Source organism: Zophobas morio, unplaced genomic scaffold (assembly GCF_036711695.1).
Source record: "Zophobas morio isolate AGI-343-1 ecotype UQ-CSIRO unplaced genomic scaffold, CSIRO_AGI_Zmor_V1 ptg000023l, whole genome shotgun sequence".
Taxonomy (NCBI): domain Eukaryota; kingdom Metazoa; phylum Arthropoda; class Insecta; order Coleoptera; family Tenebrionidae; genus Zophobas; species Zophobas morio.
Genome location: NW_026972128.1, coordinates 8,373,081 through 8,394,123, shown reverse-complemented (window position 1 = coordinate 8,394,123; position 21,043 = coordinate 8,373,081). Strand labels below are relative to the sequence as shown.

Genomic DNA, 21,043 nt, shown 5'->3' with positions numbered 1-21,043 from the left:
TTATTTCCAATAAAACGTCCATAAAGCTCAAGATGTTACTTCCGTTACATATTTAAATCTTCTCTTGTAACATTGTATAATTTATGAACTACATAATTTCAATAATAATAATTGTAACCGTTTTAGAAGTCCTGTTCGTTTGCATCTTTTTCTTTGGTGATTTTCCATTAAACCTACATCTTAAATGTAATTTTTACGCTTGAATGTTAGAATTTTACGGTACTTTTTACGTTCCGTACTTTCGTAAATTAGTCATTACATGTAATGTTGTCATGTCGTCAAACTTTAAATCGACGATACTTCGAAGGTTACTTGGGAGATCGTTGCCTTAAAAATATTCCTAGTGTGAATGAATAAGAAACGAAGCGTAGAGCATTTATTAATGAATCCATTACATTGAAATGGGTACAAGATTAAACACTTTTATCAACATGACCTACAAGTGAAAACATGCGGCTTTCAAACTACTAGGTCAATAATCTAAAAAATCTCAACAGTTACACCCTACTGATAAAACCATAAAGTGCATTTTAGTTTTACTTTTATTTTCTCAAAGTATAGTTACATGATTTTGAAATTTGGTGCACGTGCACCAAATAATGTTATACAAACCAGTTTTAATAAATTTGAAGTTTTCTCGTACTAAAAAATCAAGGCGAAAAATGTGCATTTTCAAACTCACTCGACATTCCAAATTCGACTACTTGCCGGTTTACAAAAACACTTCTTCATGCAATTAATCGATCACGTGATCAGACACAACCAATCGAATGGTCAGATCGCGAGTTAATCACTGATTAAATTTTAATGCGAATTAATTATGTATTTTATCTACGACAAACCGGTTAGATTGACAATTTATTAATTGTAATCCTGGCTTTGAACTCCATTTTTAACGTCACAATTTTTTAACGATAAATATTAAGTTGTCATTTTCGTTTTACCTCACCTGAGACAACGAAATATTCAAAATGATAAGTGTATTACACAGAGAAAGAAGTTCCGAGTGAATGATGTCATCTGTCTATGGGAGGTAGAAGGTCAAGAAATGAATGAATTCTTGCAATTCCTGAATAACATAAATGATAATACCTTGCAATTGAAAATAAAAGAAATTAGAGTTAACTTTTAACTAACCGCTTTTTGTCACTAAAATGTGTTTTTGGAGGGGCATTCCTCTGGCGCAGCTATTATTAGAATACCGGAAAGATGGACGAGGTAGACGTGGACTTACTTAATTCCGTTCAAGGTGGTGGTAGACCTGTCAATTGACAGAATGATGTATTCTGTTAGTCGTGCAATAGTCTGAGCTAATTCTAATTCGTTTTAATTAATTTAGCGATAGAAAAACCAGTCAGAAACTTCATGAATATAATAAATTCATAATATGTAGAATACGGAAAAAAATTGCATCAAAAGTAAGAAATCCGTTTTACCAACAAATAGAATTTATAGCTTTATTGATTTACGAATTAACAACATGAAAAACTGTACAGACAGAATACAATGTCAGTATAGGCCAACAGAACCTTAATCCGTGCTGGGAAGCCATGCACTTAGGTAAACAATAGAGATGCAATCTTTAATTACAAATATAAAACTATAATATAGAAAAATAACATTACCAAAGACATAGACAAAACTTAGTGACAAAGAAACGTCATTTACGTCGAAGTTTTCAGGTTTGTATAAGCCATACTCAGATGTGGACTTAGCCGCATTTCAATGAGGAACAACAATACAACAAATGAGAACTTTTTGAATAATATTTTAAACCAAACAATGGAGTGATTTTTTAACAATAATAAATCTTTATGTAAGAAGTTTATTACGGGAAGACTTTAGATGAGAAAATAAACCTGATCCAATAAGCAATCGAAAAAACTGACGAATATTGACAATTTGAAAATGACACAGGACAAAATTTCTGAATGAAATGTATAAAAATCAACATAAAGTTTGTGTCTGTTCAAATGATGAAACATGTTCCTGGTTATTTAATAATTTTTTTGTTGTTTTTTAATTTTCAAGTTTTTCTTTTTTGAGTTCATCCCAATAATTTATTACATATTAGTTCTTTTATATATGTATACATCAGACAGCAAAACCGAATCCTTGAAAACATTTTAAGAATATCGTAAGCATGGTAAAAAGTTAATCAAAATTGTGCGTTTACCCCCTCCCAAAAAATTAATGACGTCACAAAATTCTGCCGAATTAATATTATTTAAATTTTATAGAATATGCACCACTAGGCACATTTTTGAAAAAACAACTTAAAATTGGGTAATAATATTTATACTCCTGCAGTTATGGTTTAAGAGTTTGTGTTCACTTTTACACTCGTGTTAAAATCATTCGAGGTATTTTGAATTAATTTATGGTAGGTATATTTTCATTTTAATACAGGCATTATCATTTAAATAAATTGTACTACTAACAAATATTTAATGTAACAGGGGTCTTTAAAATAGGTTACTAGCCAGTATGAGAATTCTCTAGCCATTGTATGGTGTTTAACACACAAAAAAGGAAAAAAAGACTGAAAACAGCTGCTTTTTTACAATATTTCTCTGTCATATTTTTTTGGTTGGTTAAAGTGTTTTTAGGGGCTTAAAACATGAAAAAAAGCTGCAGTTTAACGTATAATGTATCTATATTAATATCATTTTATCATGGAAAAAAGAAAACATTTCTATACGAGCCTAACAACTAAATATTGGGACGACAAAAAATTTTTGTAAAAAAATTACCAAACTTTTTAACAAAAATGTAATTTATTTTAGATAATTAAAATTTCAAAATTAATTCGTTTTTCAAAACTGTTTAAAAACTGATTTCTAGCTCAAACAGTGACTATAAAACAACGTAACATTTTGTGACACATAAATATTGGAACACAGGAAATTCAGCAACTGGTCACATCTCCTTTTGCTTTAATAACTGCAGGAATTCTTGCCATCATACTTTCAACTAATTTTCTGCAATACACAGAAGTTGTTATCGTATCCTACACTCGCTAAATTTCCTGTTGAAGATTGACAATCGCTTGTCATGGATGATTTCCTAAATATTTTTTTATTTCACGCCATAACGTCTCTACTAGATTAGGATCTGGGCTATTCGATGGTTAGGGCAAACATTTATATTATTATTCCTTGTAATCAGTGTTGTAGATGTGTAACTTGAAGCATCATCCTGTTGAAAAATATAAATATCAACAGGATAGACTGCTTCAGTAGTTGTTAATATTTTTTTACAAAGTCTCTTGATATTTGTTTTCATTTGTAATTTCCCTTCCATGAACGTTGTTAACTGGTCTTTAAATTTCGTTAATAGACATGCACCCCCAAACCATTTTTCCGCTTGTAAACTTGACTGTTTGTTTGAGATAATCTATATTAAAATTCCTTTTTTATTTCAATAACTTTCTTTCGACTATTATCTCACCCAGACATCAAATTTGGACTCAGCGTTAGATATTACTTTTCTCAATTTTTTCAATTTTTTTTTTTTTTGCCATATTAACCGATTTTTCTGGTGGGCAGTTTTTAATTGTGGTTTTACTTTTGCCTAAAATAATATAAATAAATAATAAAGTCCATCAAAGATAGCTTTATTTAAGATTTACAATGTAAAAACCAAGGCCTGATTTGTGTATCCATTCGCGACAATATTGTCTTGAAAAATTTAGTTGGTTATCGCTATTCCAGCAAGTAGTAATTTCTCTTGAAGTACTCCGTCGTCCACTTTTATAAATTTTCATCAGTTGTTGATCACGCGGCTTCACAAGTGGTGGCCTACCGGGAATTTTACCTTTTATTACCTCTGTCTGCGTAATATTTTACGATGTTTGCCATGGACGACTAAGCTATTTGGAACAAATCTTCATTTTTTCTATCGATTTTCCCTTGCAGTACTGCGATATTATTATTTTCAGAACTTTTATTGCAAAATACCTCACTCTCTGCCAAAATAGATGCCCATGCAAAATTTGCATTTAGTCCAAACGAATTGAATGATATCAAAAATATGTACCGGATTTTTTTAAGAAATTGTCTGTGTCCCAATATTTGGTTGTTAGGGCTCGTACTCCCTCTCGTCGTTTAAAAATGTTGACAAATTTAATGTGGGCTATTTTTGCGAATCCATTGTCACAGTTTTATCTGCAATTTAGAAGAGATATAAACCTACAAATTGTCCTTAATTTGTATCAAGATTGTGCTTAAGCGAAGAAATAAGTGTCTTCCACACCAATTCGATGAGGGGTGATTTTTTTCAATACTACTGGAATAACATAGGAGTATGCAGACAGATTGAATACGTATAAAATCCCACTTAACCAGCCAAAAGTAATTCCAAATCTTAGGTCACGAAGTTTTTAAATTTATAAGACTTATTTTCGAAGCGTTTCAATAAATCGATTCATTGTTAAAACACTGTTAGTTCGGTGGAATCAATATCGACCAAATTTAGGAGATTCAAATTACGTAGGGTAAAGTGGCAAAATTATTTTTTAAATATTGAATACATTTCTTTAAAAGTTGACTTAATTTGCGCGAAAGTATAAAGAACGTCAAAAGGAACAATTTTCTTCGGTCACAATTAAACTGTAAAAATTATAAAAATAGAAAAAAGAAAAAACAAACAATTTTGCAAGAGTTGTTAGAAAAACGGTTAAAGCTTATTATTCGAGTTTTAAAATAGTGCGAAAATACAGTCTTGGACCAAAAAATCTAAAGCAACAATAAACAAATTTAGTTTGCGAGAGGTAAAAACTTTGTGCATGCAGTGTTTACAAAGTCATTAGTCACAAAAATCACATGATTTGAATCACATGAGTTTTTATTAGTAAATACCACCATTATGTCAATATTGCTCGTGAGCAATTTAATCCACGTTAGTACGTAATTTACATAACGAGTTATCCGCACTCTAAAAATAAACCTCGAATCCAAAAATACCACGATTATTTATCTTATCTGTGAAGAAAGCGTTAATTATATCATCCCATAACTGTAAAACCTCATTTACTGTTCTCCCGACAATTACATTTCCAACAAGTTGGCCAAATTTCAAATATCCACCGGCGCGCAACGCAAAAATAAACAACAATGATACTCACATTCGGGTCATCGATTTTCCTTTCTACAACCGGCGGCGGTGTCGATGACGGCGCCGCACTCTGCGGCCTCAACTGCCCATCCACGCTTCCATCCTTCCTGCTCGCTTGATTATGGGCCCCACTGCAAAAAAAGCCACAATTACCGCAAGCGACAGCACATGCCGTAATAACAAATCAAGGCCGCAACCCAACCAATTAAATTAACAAGATTTATTTTTAGATTGTTTATGTTCGACGTACAGATGAATGGTCCTCAGATGGTGTCTGATCTTCGCGGTCTTCCTCTTCATGATGGCCCTCAGGTCGGGCGAACGCAGCCTCTGCAGGTTCATTTTGTGGCTGCTCCCTCTGACCCTCGGCCTGTACCTCATCCTCCTCCCGATCAGTCTCACGTCGCCCATGAAGTCAGTGAACGTGTGGAAGAACTGTGCTTGCACCACATAGTCGCATTCGGTGATGGTAATCGTGTGAACCAGGAGGTACAGTCTGTGGGATGAAAGCGTCATCTTCAAGCCGATTTCAGATCAGGGCTAGGGAACTCCTTCCGTGGCAGAAGCACAGGCTCTTTAAGTCGTAGTCTTTTCGTTTCGCGGCCCTCTCGACTAGGCGAAACTTGCTGTCATCTGACGAAGAATTGCAGGATAAAGGGAAGTTGTACAAGCGGTTCATCAGCATCGGGTAGTCCTTCGAGCACTTTTTTTTCAACCATTCCTGATTGCGTTGGGTGGACTCACGCGTAAATTTAACCATAAGTGTGACGATCAACAACACCTCGAACTAGATCTTTCAACAACGTATATTTCCCATGGAACTACCGATAAATCATCATAGCACTAAGGCACCTAAACGCGCACTTACGGCTTCTGGCTTCTCAAACTGTTCTCTGGAAGCACATGTGCTCTGCACAGTCGTCGGGAAAGGTCTGGTTTGAGGCGACTTTGATGCTAGATATGGCTTGTAACCGGATGGAACCGGTTGAGCCAGGAACGAGCGGTTTAATTCGGTGCGGAGCGAAGTTTCGAGCACGTATACCACTGCAATGTGTTTCGATAACGTTCGATTGGACACCTTGAATTCCGTTTTGAGCCAGTTACACCCTATCTACGAGTTTTTTGTTGACGAATGTCGCAATTTTTATATTAGAGCTAATGAATGGGTTGGCGCCGTGACCAGGATCGGACTCGCTCACTCCGACTGGGATTACCGCAGACTAGATTGCGATGACTCGCCAAGCACTCGAACTTTACTGCACTCCTCAGTATCTCCCAAGATTGTATTTTATTCGTCGTATTCCCTCGACGGTTATACTTATCCACAACAGCAATTATGACAGGACAGATAATGTACACTAATCACGATATTCGAATATTCCTCCTGGTATTGATCGAAAGAAATGTCATCACGTGACAATCATAAATTTTTCACTTATTCCATCATTACGTATGACTAACTGTTTTCTTGCCTAAGCAGATTTTTCCTTCGCGCTGTGTTCCAGTTGAAATATTCTATTGTTAAACGGATCGTGGCGCAATGCGGTGGGTGGATTGCAAGGATGCAAACCAACACTAACTTGCACTATTGAGGTTGCGTGATGTATGTAACATGAATAAGTTAAAGGGTACCATTTACATTTAATTACTGATTATTAAGATAATGAGTTGTATAATTTTGGCACGTGACCCGATCAATTGATTGACCTTATAGGTTAACCCAGAAAAAACTGTCACTTCATCGGGTTTTCACCTTGTAATTTTATGAATATGTATTGTGTTCTAGTTAAATTGTCGCTATTGATGGACACCTCTGTCGTTAGACAAAAATTCTCCGGGACCGCGTTGGTGCGAATCAGATTAGTAATGAAGCTAATTACAAAACCTATCTCATTTTTTTTCAGTTATTAAAGTTAATGTAGCGTTCAAACATTACCTTACAAAGCATCAAAAGACACATTAGTTCAGCCAGAAAAACCGAAAAATAGAATATCGATATGCTCTGAGTTTGGACAACTATTTATCTCGGTTCTAGTAAAGTTTAATAAATCTGTAAAATCCCAAACTTTTTTTGGTTACTGGTTTCGATTGTCTGAAAATATGCAACGTAAGAGGACCAGATGGATAAAACGAAATACACCTATGAGAAAAAAATCAATAGAGCTTCACAGTACCTGAGTGAAATTTATATAGTGTGTAATATATATATATAGATTTATTTTTTTGCCGTGATCGAATACAACATAATCTTTTAAGCTTTTATGATTTATCCACCATACTAAATTTCAAAATATATATGTATTGTGATAACTAAGTTAAACATACGTGTCACTATGGTATTGCGCTTTGTAATTCATTATTTTGTTTTGTAAAAACCACATTCTAAGATAACCAACCCAATAACACTAAAATTTTCCAGAAATATGATCGTTTTTTACTTCAAAAAAAATTTTGGCAAACAATTATACATACTTCAGATGCTACATTTTGTTTTTTGATTATTACGTAGCCAAAAGTGACCCTAATACATATGTATGTATCTACAAAAAGAATTAAGTACGTTTAATTTGGGTTTTCCGTAGAAATAAAGCAATGAATTATAAAATGCTATATAATGATGGTCAAAACAATTATTAAGTTGTAATTACATTGCCTTTATTATTATTTTTTCCTAAAAATACGTTTCTTGTGACCGTTTTACAATAATTCAAATGTATTTTCTTGATGTTCGTGTTTATCAATAACCGAGATTTTAACGCCTGGTACCATACGATACCAAGCTAAACGAAATAAATTATGGCGTTGGAACACATGTATATGTGTATATGTAGTTGTGAAAATTCGTGTCTTGTTGCTGTTCACAATGTTACAAACGTACCACATATTTAATTGCTGAAAATCATAGAAACTATTGTCTTTTTTTAACTGTGAATACATATGAACCAACGGTATAAAATTGACGTCAAGTGCTTCTCTATATTTTTTTTTTCGTAGATTCTTTCTGTGTTTTAAAGAAATTTCATAATTCAGATAAGTGGAAACCTGGTGTATTTTTGAGATTCTATAATTAAAAGTAAAGAGAACATTTAATTTATTTAGATTATTTTCTAAAAATGAATAGTTCTTCAGTAAAGCCAATCTAGTTGTTATTCTCCTGCATTATCAGCTCACAATTTTTTCGACGTAAAGTAGTACTGACATTTTTTCTTTATGTTGGACAAACTGATTCGATGGTAGTTTTTTGTCTGTCAGTGGTCTAACATTTTCTTGGAGCTGTTTTGCAAGCTTTCTACTTCATTTATCAGATACTCCTACATTTTTACTTCCCGAGAGTAAGCTAAGGAAGTATTGTACTCCGAGTCCATCGGACGGCTGGCTGCCTTCATGTTTTGTCGACGTTTCATGACCCCAAGAGTACGAAAAATCGGTTTTCGGTTTCTGTCTGTCTGCCTGCCTTCGGTCCGCATTTTTATTAGAAATATAACCTCTGAAACTACTGGACCGATTGTTGTCAAACGCTAACAACAATATGATGGCGATATCATCTCCAAAATTTACATTAGTAGATGTTATTTAAATTTTATAAAATAGTATATTCCTGCACATATATCCACATTTTTGAAAAAAAAAAATGTATAAAAACATTTTTCTTTTTAACTTTAGAATTGCAAAATCAATTGCTGTTATACTTTGCAAATGATTTAAGTTTACAGGAAGCATGATAATAAATGGTTCATTAAAATTTATTCGTTTATGGCTTCTCAAAAAATGATGGCGTCATTCTACAATTTTGCCGAATTTCCTTAAATTTTATAAAGTAACATGCTACTTCATGTGTAATTTACGAATCCATGCTAAGTTTTTACCATAGGCATTCAGATTATATTCCTCAAATTTAATTAATTAATTACTTCCCTTCTCTGCATTGGGGCGACAAAATTCATCAAATTTCATTTTCTTTTAACCGCTGATGCAGTGATGTTTGCAATCTGAACGTGTCCATAATTAATTTTTTCAAAGAAGCGGAATTGTCGGAATATATATCTACATAGTTTAAGGGTGAGGGCAGTTTTGTTGAAATAACTTCCACCAATTTTTTAATCAAGTAAGAACATTTTGCAACAACGTTTACATTTCCGACACTCCTAAATCTTACATTTAAAACAACATAACCTAACAAGAAAAATTGAAGGAATTTTGATTATTCGGTAAATGTCGAACCGAAAATCAACGCGTTGGAACACCAACATAACGCAACAGACAACATAATTTTTCAATGTGAAATTTCAACAGTTGCTAGACGATTTTTTTTCATGGTAGTACTTGCGTCAGCGTACCTTAATATCAACACTAAAAATTACTAGTGTCAGTCGCATTGAGATTGCCAAAACTGCTTCAAAAATTTACGTACCTCTCTTCTACCTTCTGCATTTTGAATTTTTTCAGAAACTGCCATAAAAACACTAAATTTACTACTTTATACTTAGGTGTTAATATGCTTTAAAAAAATTACAAGCAAGGTTTTATAAAAAGTTTCAACAGATAAGATAAAATGGCCACTGAAAAGAAACGAGTTGACCGGACCAGACGACCAATAGTACTATCTAATGAGTTATCTACGTAAAGTGGTAGCAAGGTGACTGACAAGGAAAATTTACGCTGCATTCATTACACTCACATTGTTGACATTTCGAGGCCGTGGTCTTGTATTTTTGTTAAATATTTTTGACATCATGTATACCAAAGTTTTTAAAAAAACATTGAGTTTTTGATTAAATAATAACATTATTAATTAAAACACAGATTTTGTCTGAAAAAATAAAAAACCGAAGAGTTAAGAAGTTTTAAAAACTTCTCAAAAAAATACTGCCAACTTATAGACATCCTAAGTACCCAAACCCAATTAAGAGCTACACCATTTGGACCGATGTATCTGTTTTTTTTTTTCTTTTAGAGAAACCTGCATTGCCAATTCTAGTTTATTCTGAATAAAATGCTGTTTGAATGTAAACAGTGTTCCAAGGTTTATAGATTTCTTTATTTTATCTATTCGAATTCTTGATTTATCTAATCTCTATAAGATAATGTTACAAAAAAGTCATTAAGTGGATGTTTGTGATGCAGCTTATATAAATTGGTAACTGTGACAGTGGCCACAAATCAACAGTCGGTGATGGTGCATCAGGAACAATTTTTTAAAAGTTATTAAAACTAAAAAAAAAACCACTGCATTCCACTTCCACTTCAATTCTGTTCATTGTTGTCCTTCATCTGCAAACCATTGAACAGTTTTATATTCAGGTTATGTAAATTTTAAAGGGTGAACGAATTTCTGCAAGTTCTACACTTTATGAAGTCGTCTTACATAAACAAATTAGAAACTTTCAAAAGCCATTAAGAATAGTCATTTTGAAATATATCACAGTGAAATTATTTGACAAATTACGTCATCCACTAAGAAAAAAAAAATCACTATTTTATGAATAACGTGCAACCAAATGGTGCTTTTTCTTTAAATAACGTCATTATTCATAAACTAAGTAATTAAGATCGTATTATAATTACCGCCCACTTTTATGGCGCGAACATTTGAAACTTAGTTTATTATTGTGTGTGTATAGTTAAAATCAGTGAGTTTTTAGCAGTTTAATGTGGTTTATGTTTAAATCATTACACCCACATTTTTCGATGAATGGTGGACTCTAATTAATCGACAACTGTATTTACAATTTTTGTAAAATATCGCCTAAAATTTCATTAGCAAAATTATTTTTAAATGTTCGGTGGTAACTCAAGATAGTGCGTTTTACTTAGGATGTAATTCTATTAGTATTGTTATCATCTTTCTACCACCATTTTCGTACTGGGGTAATTTAACAATAGATCTTCGTTGAAGGTTATTCGCACAAAAATATATGTTATTTTACTCCAGACAACATGTAACCGAAAAAACGTCGTTTAGTAAGCCATGAAATTTATTTTTAAAATGATGTTTAGCATTGCAGTCATATTTGTCAGTTTATTTGACAGGAACACATTTATTATCAGTACAGCAACTACTAAGTTTCTCCGGAAATGAATACCACTTTTTTAAACGGAATGTTATAATTTTTTGGTTAGTACTTATTGGGCCTGACACAATTTTTTCTTTTGATGCAGTGTCATTGTGGCGATATTTTCCCATATACGAACTTCACGTTTTTATTACCTTAAAAAAATAATTTTTAAGCATCGACTAAAATGTTGGCAATAACACGTTAGCTATACATACACACATTATCAAAAATAAGAGTGCTTTTTGACAACAGTGGATCTCAAAAGTAAACTATTTACAACTAAATGCGTTGTTTTATTTTCGGAAATTAACGACTCTTTTACAAAATACAAATAAACGAAAACAGAACATAAAACACCGAGTCCAAAATTTTATTTGTCAATAAGACATTAAATTTATTTTTATAGTCTTTGAGAATAATACGTTTATAACGATAATAGTGTGTTTATTTAACCTTTTATATGACCAAAATGTAAGTTCTACTGATAAACATTTTTATTGTCTAGTAGTTAATACCTACTTTTCTATTACGCGTGTAATTAGTCGATATAAAGAATTTGTCCTCGAATGCACGCTTCTGCAGTTTATGCACTAAAAAAAATTCGCGTCTGGTTTATACCAGAACGCAGACCTCAAACACCTTTTCGTTCAAGGCCCGAAAAAATAAATAACATAACGACGAAGAAAATTAGACGCCAGATTTTGTTTACCCATTGAGAGATGGTTGGGCAAACATTTTGTTTTTGTGCACTTGAGAAGTGAAAAGTCTTACGTTCTGTTCTATTTAAAATCTAAAAATTGGCCAGAGGTGATAAATTATTTTCGGTCATTACTGTTGAAATTAGGGGACTAATCACATCGAAGTACGCCTGACTATACAACCAAAATCAATCAACTCTAACACAAATTATTTCTTATGTCAGTGCGTGGGTTTGAATCTGTAGAAGAATTTCATAATAGTAATTACAACGTCTTCGTCTACTTATTTTTTAAATTACAGTGAAGTTTGCGACCTACACCACAATAACGTTCGCAAAAACAAATCTCCTTGATTCATTTTTAACCGTTAAAACCGTCATACATCGTAACAATTGCCCTTGTGCTGATAACATTTCCTTGCAGTGAAATCAGGGAACACAATGCAAGCCAGTACAAACCGGTACGTGTTTTTTGATGTTTAATAATAGTATTAACCAATTGCCTGTCATGATAAAAGCGTTTATACTAATGTAAATACAGGCTATAAATAAGTGATATTTTGTGTGGAATAATACAAAGGGTTAGCGGGCTTATCTACGATGTCATAAAGCAAATACGCGAGAGACAGTCACTCTTATTGATGATATCACGTGCTCTTCCGACATGAAATTGCAATCTCACAGTTAAATGCGCAAAACCGGGCAAAACTTTCATCTACCTTTCCGTTTGACACGTTGCATTACGAGAAAAGCTTGCGGTTCGACGACGAAGTGAGAATAATTTCCGCTTTTTCTAGTTACGGCTACTTGACCTACGCGACGTCATGTGTTGTTGTGCAAGAATAAATTAAACTCGTTCATTAATTGTTTTTTCGCAATGAACTTTAGTATTACATTGAATTTAAACTGGTTAATTTACGTATCAAGAGAGTTCGATCCAGTTAAAACCAAGCTACCTGGCTACGGCGCTGTCTTGTTTTGTTATCAGCTTAGACTCAAACGTCAGTGGAAATAATTTTATGTGCTGATAAAAATTTTCCTTGCTTGTTACGCCCCAGCTACCGAGTTACGGAATTAAAATAATGTGTAATGTAATGTGTTTCGAGTATTACTACTAATGTTGCCAAATAATTTTGCTTTAATCGTTTAAAAAGCTACACAGATTATTTGTTTCCGGAACGAATTAGGCCACAATGAAGAATAATGTCATAATGGCAGATCTTTCTAAAGTGCCCACACTATTTTATTAATAGTAGAAGTACCACTTACACGTTTTGAATATCGTATGATGTACGATGCTGAAAATAAAATGAATTAGAGTTGGCGTTCTTGTCAACTTTTAAATGCTCTCAATTTGACATAAAACATGTCAACATAACCTGTAACTATATGAATTGATGTACGTATTTGATTTTTGACAATTATGTTTAATTTTCGATCACACAATATTAACTCATAAGGTCATAAGTGACCGTAGAACAATAAAATCATTTGCAGTATAAAACGGAATACATTTATTTGTCAAGCAACAATACTATATTTTAATATGGAAATATACCTACTAACATATTGTCTATGTAAAATGGCCTCAAAAACTCTTAACCTATTGGAGATAGTTCTTTTGAGTTACAACGCTAAAATTACAATTAGTAGCTAGACAAGAACATTTAGTTTTTTAACTTCTTACATACAAAATTTTTTTGAAGCACAAAATAAACTGTAATTGTATAACTGAAGTTTATATGTATGTATGTATTTCCATTAAGGATGTTAAAACTTTTCATTTTTAGCTACGCAATACTTGCTAGCAGTTTATTAAAAATTACTTTGAAAAGTAACAATTTAACGACATTTTTTTTTTATAGAAACACTGTTGTCTTTTAACATCAAGGCCGGGAGTTTAAATTGACGTTATTGTTCTAAAAATTTGCTTTAAAGCTTATCGCCACCTTTGCAATAGATTTAAAAATCTAGGAAAATCAAAGGTCCCCTACTAACCATTAAATAACTTAATAAGTGAAGGATTACCGAAAGTACGCCTGTACATATTTATATTTTTACAGCGAAAAAACTAAAGTAATAACGCTTTCTGCCAGGTAAACAATGCGAACGACCTCGCTTTGTTACACTAAAGTGTTGGTGATCCAAGAATTTACTCACATATCAATCATCACTTCGCTGTGCGACAACAAATATTTAACGTTTCTAATTTTTGATACTTCAGTAACGACGAATTTTGTTTCTCTTTTCTGTTTAAAAAAATGGCTTTTTTCAAAAACTTAGCTTCTTGTAAAAAAGTGCAAGAGAATATTGGTCTAGAATCGTTTAGATCACCTCTCGAGCACAATCAAATACGAGTTTTATTTTTTGCAAGTTAAAAAAGAAATACGGTTGAATTATTAAAATCCAAGTAATGAACCAAATGGCTGAGATTTTCTTGATTAAATTTGGTAATGACGTCATCAACTTTTAGTGGGGACAAATACCTCTCTAATAACAACAGTACTGTGTTCCAGAAATTCAGGAAAATGAGGTAACCCGTGCTTCATTAATTTTGTTGAAACATCCGTTATAAAAACTGTAAAAAATACCCGCTTATGAGGAAACACGTCTAATGAGACTGACACTACAAAATATTGGACAGACAAATTCTGATTACTAATTTATCATGTTTAAGATGACCTTAAAAAGTGTGGAAAAATTCAGAGCACCAGTGTTGTTGTATAATTCCATTTTTTTCCAAAAACCCACATTCGCAAGGTTAAAAACTAAACCGGATTAAGAAACCACAGTTCAAAAAATATATATTATTTTGCACATTTCAGACAGAATTTATTTGGCGTTTTTGTGATGTTTTAAAACAAATCCAAAATTTTACAACAATTTATACAGGCGGAAACGGAAGACCTACTTTTTCATAATGAAACATCGACAAATTCATTACGTACGGGAAGTAAAAGGAGTGGAAAGGGATAATTTACGATTTTTAGTGTTAGATTGTATTTAGTTTCATTCTTAAGAAGTTGAAGATGTTGATGTTTTCCTTGTAGACTTGTAAACCATATAAAATTAGTTAAAAACTATTTCTAACAACTATTGTTTGACTACAATATTTTTTCAATAAATAACATAAGACATGTCGGTATTTTTTAGATTATTTTTTTAATTAAGAGACACTTGTGTAATGTTTGTTCACGTTTAGAACATCCACCAGCTGCTGATTTAGATATATAACAACACAATTAACATCTCTTCCAGAAAATAAATAAAATACATAATCCAGCAAAAGCTTATGTCAACAACTGACGTAAATATATATAAAAAAAGTTAAATTTATCGAAATACAGCAAAATAAAAAAAACTAATCTTGTAAAATAAAAGCTTAGATCAAAAGTGTTACCAACACAACTTAACCAAAATTTCGTTTTGCCACATATATTTGAATAAAAAAACCACGTGAGATTAATCGTATGATTATCATTGTGTGATAATGCAATAAACGTTCTTGTAAACTTTATCACACCAGGTTTAAGATCACATGATCTCCGTGGTTAGTCATTCATAACAAATTTAATGAAAATGCAAACCTAATGCAGCTCTAAATATATTTAATAGAGTATCAACTTCAGTAACTCCTAAAATATTTGCACTATACTGTTAATTTAAGTATTAATTAAGGATAAAAAGTTAAATAATCTTTACAGGAGTTTTTAAAGTGAGGTACGCCATTACCACCTATATTAGAGGTCGTGGAATTTACAAGTTCAGGAATAACCTGACTTATTTTCCCAACAAAACCACAATATTATTGGATTTATAGAATTAATTATAATATTAATTATTCCCTCATAACATCCATTGCAATTAACTTTCTATAAATAAAAAATCTCGTCAGGAAAAAAAAGAGTACTTAGAACTGTACTTTACGCAGCTTTCGTTTTAGTATACTTATCATATTACTTACAACACTTAAACCATCAACATTTCCCCAAACAAACCGTGAATTAAAAATACAGCAAAACAGTCCATCAACGCTAGATTTTTAAACCAAAACTTCAAACACGTCTGTTTATATTTACCTGTCAGTAGCAGCAATAGGGGCGATCGGCGGCGTGTTCAGCACAGCATCATTGGGAATCTATAAAAGAAAATTTACTTAACTCGGCTCCCGAAAAAGCGCATATTTATTTTGGTAGAGTATTTATCCAATAGGAAACACGTAAAAAAGTTCATAACAACACCCGGATGACGACATAATCAAACTTGTGTGTTTTCAAAGCGGTAGAATCTGGTTCAAACAACAATGAAGAAGAATGTACTTTTTCATTGAAAATCTATACGTTTTCAGTTGTTCCGAGTAATCGTACGTGGTTGCAGTTGAGGTAAGAAACACTTACATCATTAAGTACGGTACATTCGTAGCTTGGTTGGTATTTTTCTTGCTCGGATAGCGGCCGTTTCATGATTTTTTCTCGATCTTGCTTGTGCTTTCTATCAGCCCCTTTTAGTTTGAAAACTTTTATTTGACAAGCAGCTGCGTGAAGACGTACGGATGAGTCGAGGTTGTCGCCGTTCTGGTAGGTTTCTACTTGGATGCGGAAAGGGACGCCTTTCTCACCGCCGTGTTTTTTCGGGGTAAATTCTGTGCTGATGCAATTTACCTGGAATTGTGGTTAAGCTTTATAAAGTTATACAAACGCATTAGGTTAAAATGATCTGGGTAGACATTGAACCATATACGAGTAGAAGACGTGAAGTTTGTTCTACATAGGATCAGACTTTTTATTAAACTTACTTTTCTACTCAAATTATACTGTCTTTTGGAATACAAAATTAAATCATAAAAAAGAAAACTTTATGGTTACGTTTCTGTTTTGGCTTAATCTAAGTATTCGGCGTCATCATACACGTACTTTCTTATAAACGGTTGTACTTAAGGAAAAACATGTTGACGTTAATATAAATGACCTCGATGCACAACACGACTGAAACGTTAAGATGTCTTCAAATATTATGGAGAGATTTACGTAATCCTTGCATGCGGAACATGGAAAATTTGAATGAATTTGAGTTCAATCACTTTATTATGGACTGGCTAGCTGATTTACTGCTGTGTTTAAACATGTATTTACGATATATTTTTAGCATGACTAAATTTTCAGTTTATAAATTATGTTTTTTATGAATTGTAGTGATTGTGTAAGCACTTTAATACCAGTCTGGCCATGACGATCTCACACTGACTAGATAAAATTTTTAGAACATTGGCGACAATGAGGCTTTTGTTTCCTCTTTGTTTCACCATTTTTAGACAAACTTCAAATAAAAGTTGATCATATTTGACATGTGTAACATCCATCATTGATAAAAATTACTACAAAATTTATTTGCATTTTTTAGCTTTTTGGCATAGAAATATTTTTAGATTAGTGCTGCTGACAATTAAAAAAAACGAAACACGTGTATTCATATTACGTCAACATCCAGCAAAAAAAAGTGATTGGTTGTAGGTTATGTAGATATAATTTACGTCAAATTATGGACAGTCGTACCACCCAAAACTTGACAAGCAATGCCAACTCGAATCCGCACGCTATTTACTCAACGGACATTTGAATGGTCATAGTATTCGTAATAAGCCCAAGATGGAGAGACACTGAGGGATATTTCCGTGATTTCTAGTTCCTTAAAAATGTAAACAACAATCACTTGGATGAAATTGTAATTTGAACGTTTTAATTATTCCTCATGACAGTACATATTTTACATTTTGTTAACACTATTACATTCTTTTTAAGTAATATATAAGTACACAATGGACCTATCTACTGAATAGTCGTAAACACGAACAGACCGAGGATTACTGCATGTTAGTAAGAGACAGAGGTTTGCGCATAACATCTTGGGTACACAGCCAACATCTTTACCGCAATTTTTAAAACAGCGAATCAACATCGTGCAATTTAAAACGCTCGGTGGCGCTCGGCATCCTCGAGAGGCATATCGGTTTGTCGTGCACTTCTTTGACATGATGAACGTAAACAAACAAATACAGCACACCTACGCCATCTGCCATGTTATATCCGAGACCGCTGCCTGTTTCGTTCATTGTCAGACTTTTGAATTACGCGGTAACTTTACACATGGTGACTGCGCATGCTATATTCGGGTGTATCTTTTACGACTATTCAGTAGATAGGTCCATTCCGAATGCAGCAATTTATCTTCTCAAGAAAAAACTTTACTTTAAAATGGCGACGTATATAAACTAATTTGCTGCACAAAAAAAAAAAAAAAACTTTCTATTATCTGCCAATGGTGATTATCCCCACCACAAAATACTGTTTCAACTAAGCTGGTTCTGAACGGTTTGAAACAGTTTCGCCTGTAACATCGTTGTTTGAACCGGTAATAAAATGCATTGTTTCAAAATGATCTGAAAATATTTCTTATCGAAAAAAAAAACTCACTAGTGTACTTGGAAGTACAATAAATAGTGGAGACTCTTACTGTCGCCGTCACTGAATTCTATTAATCAATAAAGTTAATAGCAATAATTTTATTATTGGGAACTTCTGGTAAATCATTATCATTTGCATTTCCAGTTTGCATTTAAAAATGTTTCGATTTGACGTAGTATGATTAAATGAATATACGATATATAAAATGTGCGCATTCATCACTTACGCAAACCACATGTCATCTGTATTTTTCGGAATTACCATTTTGAATAATTATTAAGACAGAAAATTGGTGTGCAACTTCATAAATGCTGTGAAGTGGTATTATTGTATTAAAAATAATTTTGACGTTCAAAATTGCAGCTTAAAATGCAAGATGTGACACTGTTATCCGAAAAAAGCCTTAAACACCAATGAAGACGAAGAAATCAAGCAGCGACATTTCTATATTTCCAAAACGAGAAAGAATAGGACCAGTTTGATCCACAGTAAATTATATTTGTAGTTAATACGTAGGTAGCATTTTAGATAAAAGTTGTGGTTATTTAATCTCTAGTCAGACGAACAAGGAAATTAGTTGAGTCAAACTATAAACCCGGAAAAAAGCACTACTGATAAATAAACAAAACCACAATGTAGGAAATCAGTAATTTAGCAATGTGTAATTTTATCGTGCTAAAAAAAATGTAAACCACAATAATATTATTTGTAAACCCCTACTTGTAACAGTGAGTCTTATAATTTTGATTTTGTAAGTACAAATTTTAGGAAGTGAACTTTAAATTTATAAACCACCATTACAACACAAAACAAACTACTCTATTTATTACAGATAATTATTATTTATAGTAAAATTATTTAAACTAGAAATAATCAATTTGTTGAGTGAGTGTGAATGTTTGAGTAACTTTAGTAGGTTAGACGCTATTTGAATTATTTGCTTCCTTTTTTCTTTATTTTGAGAAGTTTGCTGGCATTTTTTCCTAACAGAGGATGATTCCATTTCCCGTGCTTTTTAATTTCAACTTCAGCTTCAGCGAATAAAAAGGCTGAAGATCACAGAAAACAATGACCTATTACATTACAGGGTGTGTCAAGTGTCCCATTTGTACTCTTTGTTTGTGGACTGAGAATATCAAAAAAAGCAACAACAGCAGTATGTTTTAATCAAATACGAGAATATCGTGTCTCTCTATTTAGAAACTAAACAGTTTGTTCAGAAATCAGCGGTTTAAAAAAGTGCTCCCTACAAAACAATTGTTTATTTATTTAATTAAAAAACTGCAAAATGCCAGCGGTTCAATGCTACCCTTTTTTTGAAATCTGGTACTCACTTTAATATATACGCCCACTTCCTTAGTAGGATCCCAGTTAAAGTGTATAAGATTTAAGGCATTAGATGGTTGGACAATATCAAAAGCACCATACGAAAGAGGCACATCAACTTCCAAAATTCTATCACCCGGTCGAGCGCGTTGCCACGACGCCATCTGTTCTTTTTCCATGAACTGCAATCTCCGTTCGTGGAAACACATTCTAACAACCGACTAAAACAAATCCCAATAAAATAAAACAATCACACCAAAATCGTAACCCACCTTTAATAACTTTCCTCTATACATGGACAAATCGCCCAGTTTCTTCAACTTGATTTCGTAACTCTGTCCTTGATTAAGGTACGTCAACGTGTCTTCGTTAACTTTAGTGGCAATACTTGTGGCAGCGGCCAGAACGTATTGAAATCGGCAATCTTCAGCAAAATTGTAGTTAGTAGAAGTAACGTTATAATTGTCCTGCGAGTTCGGTGAAGAGACCAAATTGGCGTCTATAGCGTTTTGCAGGTTAGTGTACGCAGATTGACTGAGGAGTTGATTGATGGTGGTGTTGATCATGTTCTGGTTGTTCGCTTCGTCGATTGTCCCATTGTGGACACCTACTTGCTGGGTAGATGTGGGGCTTTGCCGATTTTGTCTTGCTATTTGCAGGGAGGCCGCATCGTGGTTTGTGGGTGATGGGGCCTCCTGCTTGAAGACGGTCAGACCGGAAATTGAAAGGATGGCATCGCTGGAAAACGTAGAATTGCTTATGTCTACAGGATGTAGCAACATTATTTGATGATTATAAAGAAGTATCCAGGAAAACGTGACACTAATGTCGTTAAAATCTGTGCAAATCAAACTATTTAAGTCTGACCACTGAAACATGAGATCACATGACGTCAGTCATGTGATGTGATTGCCCTCTAGTGATTGGTCTATTATTTGCCGTGTAATAATATTTTTAACAGAAAATATCAGTTCAAAACTATAGTTACAAAGTTTGAATAATTCTAAGCATACCTTTTATTTTGGGCACTATCAGCACAAATAATTGTTGTAATGCAATAACTTAAGTTATATATTTGAAAATTTACTCTTACTCTGATGGAAAGAATATTAACAACTGTCAAGTCTCTCGGAAGTGCGTATCAACTTTTTTTTCAACTAAACTGATTTTTTAATCGTATCTGACGGAACTTTTTTTCTGCACCGATATTGTAACTGTCATCTGTCAGTATTAAAAAACAAACACAGTAAATATAAGGTAAATGTTATCTTAACATTGATTTACGTCAAATTGAGGGCAATAGTATCACCAAAAGCTTGACATGTTTCTAAAAGGCATCTTTTCTTTTAAATAACGTCTCAAAAAGAGTTACGTAATGCAAGATCCGA

General features: G+C 33.0%; 1 protein-coding gene across 1 annotated transcript in view; it reads right to left on the bottom strand.

The window, feature by feature from the left end:
* LOC135134175 (transcription factor CP2-like protein 1) overlaps positions 1-21,043 on the bottom strand; it is a 31,792-nt gene that overhangs the window by 2,629 nt on the left and 8,120 nt on the right. Inside the window, exons 3-7 of the mRNA XM_064062795.1 lie at positions 19,928-20,393; positions 19,664-19,876; positions 16,266-16,529; positions 15,948-16,006; positions 5,126-5,246 (exon numbers count right to left, since the gene is read on the bottom strand). Of these exons, the coding sequence (XP_063918865.1) occupies positions 5,126-5,246; positions 15,948-16,006; positions 16,266-16,529; positions 19,664-19,876; positions 19,928-20,393 (1,123 nt within the window). The remainder of the gene's footprint in view (positions 1-5,125; positions 5,247-15,947; positions 16,007-16,265; positions 16,530-19,663; positions 19,877-19,927; positions 20,394-21,043) is intronic.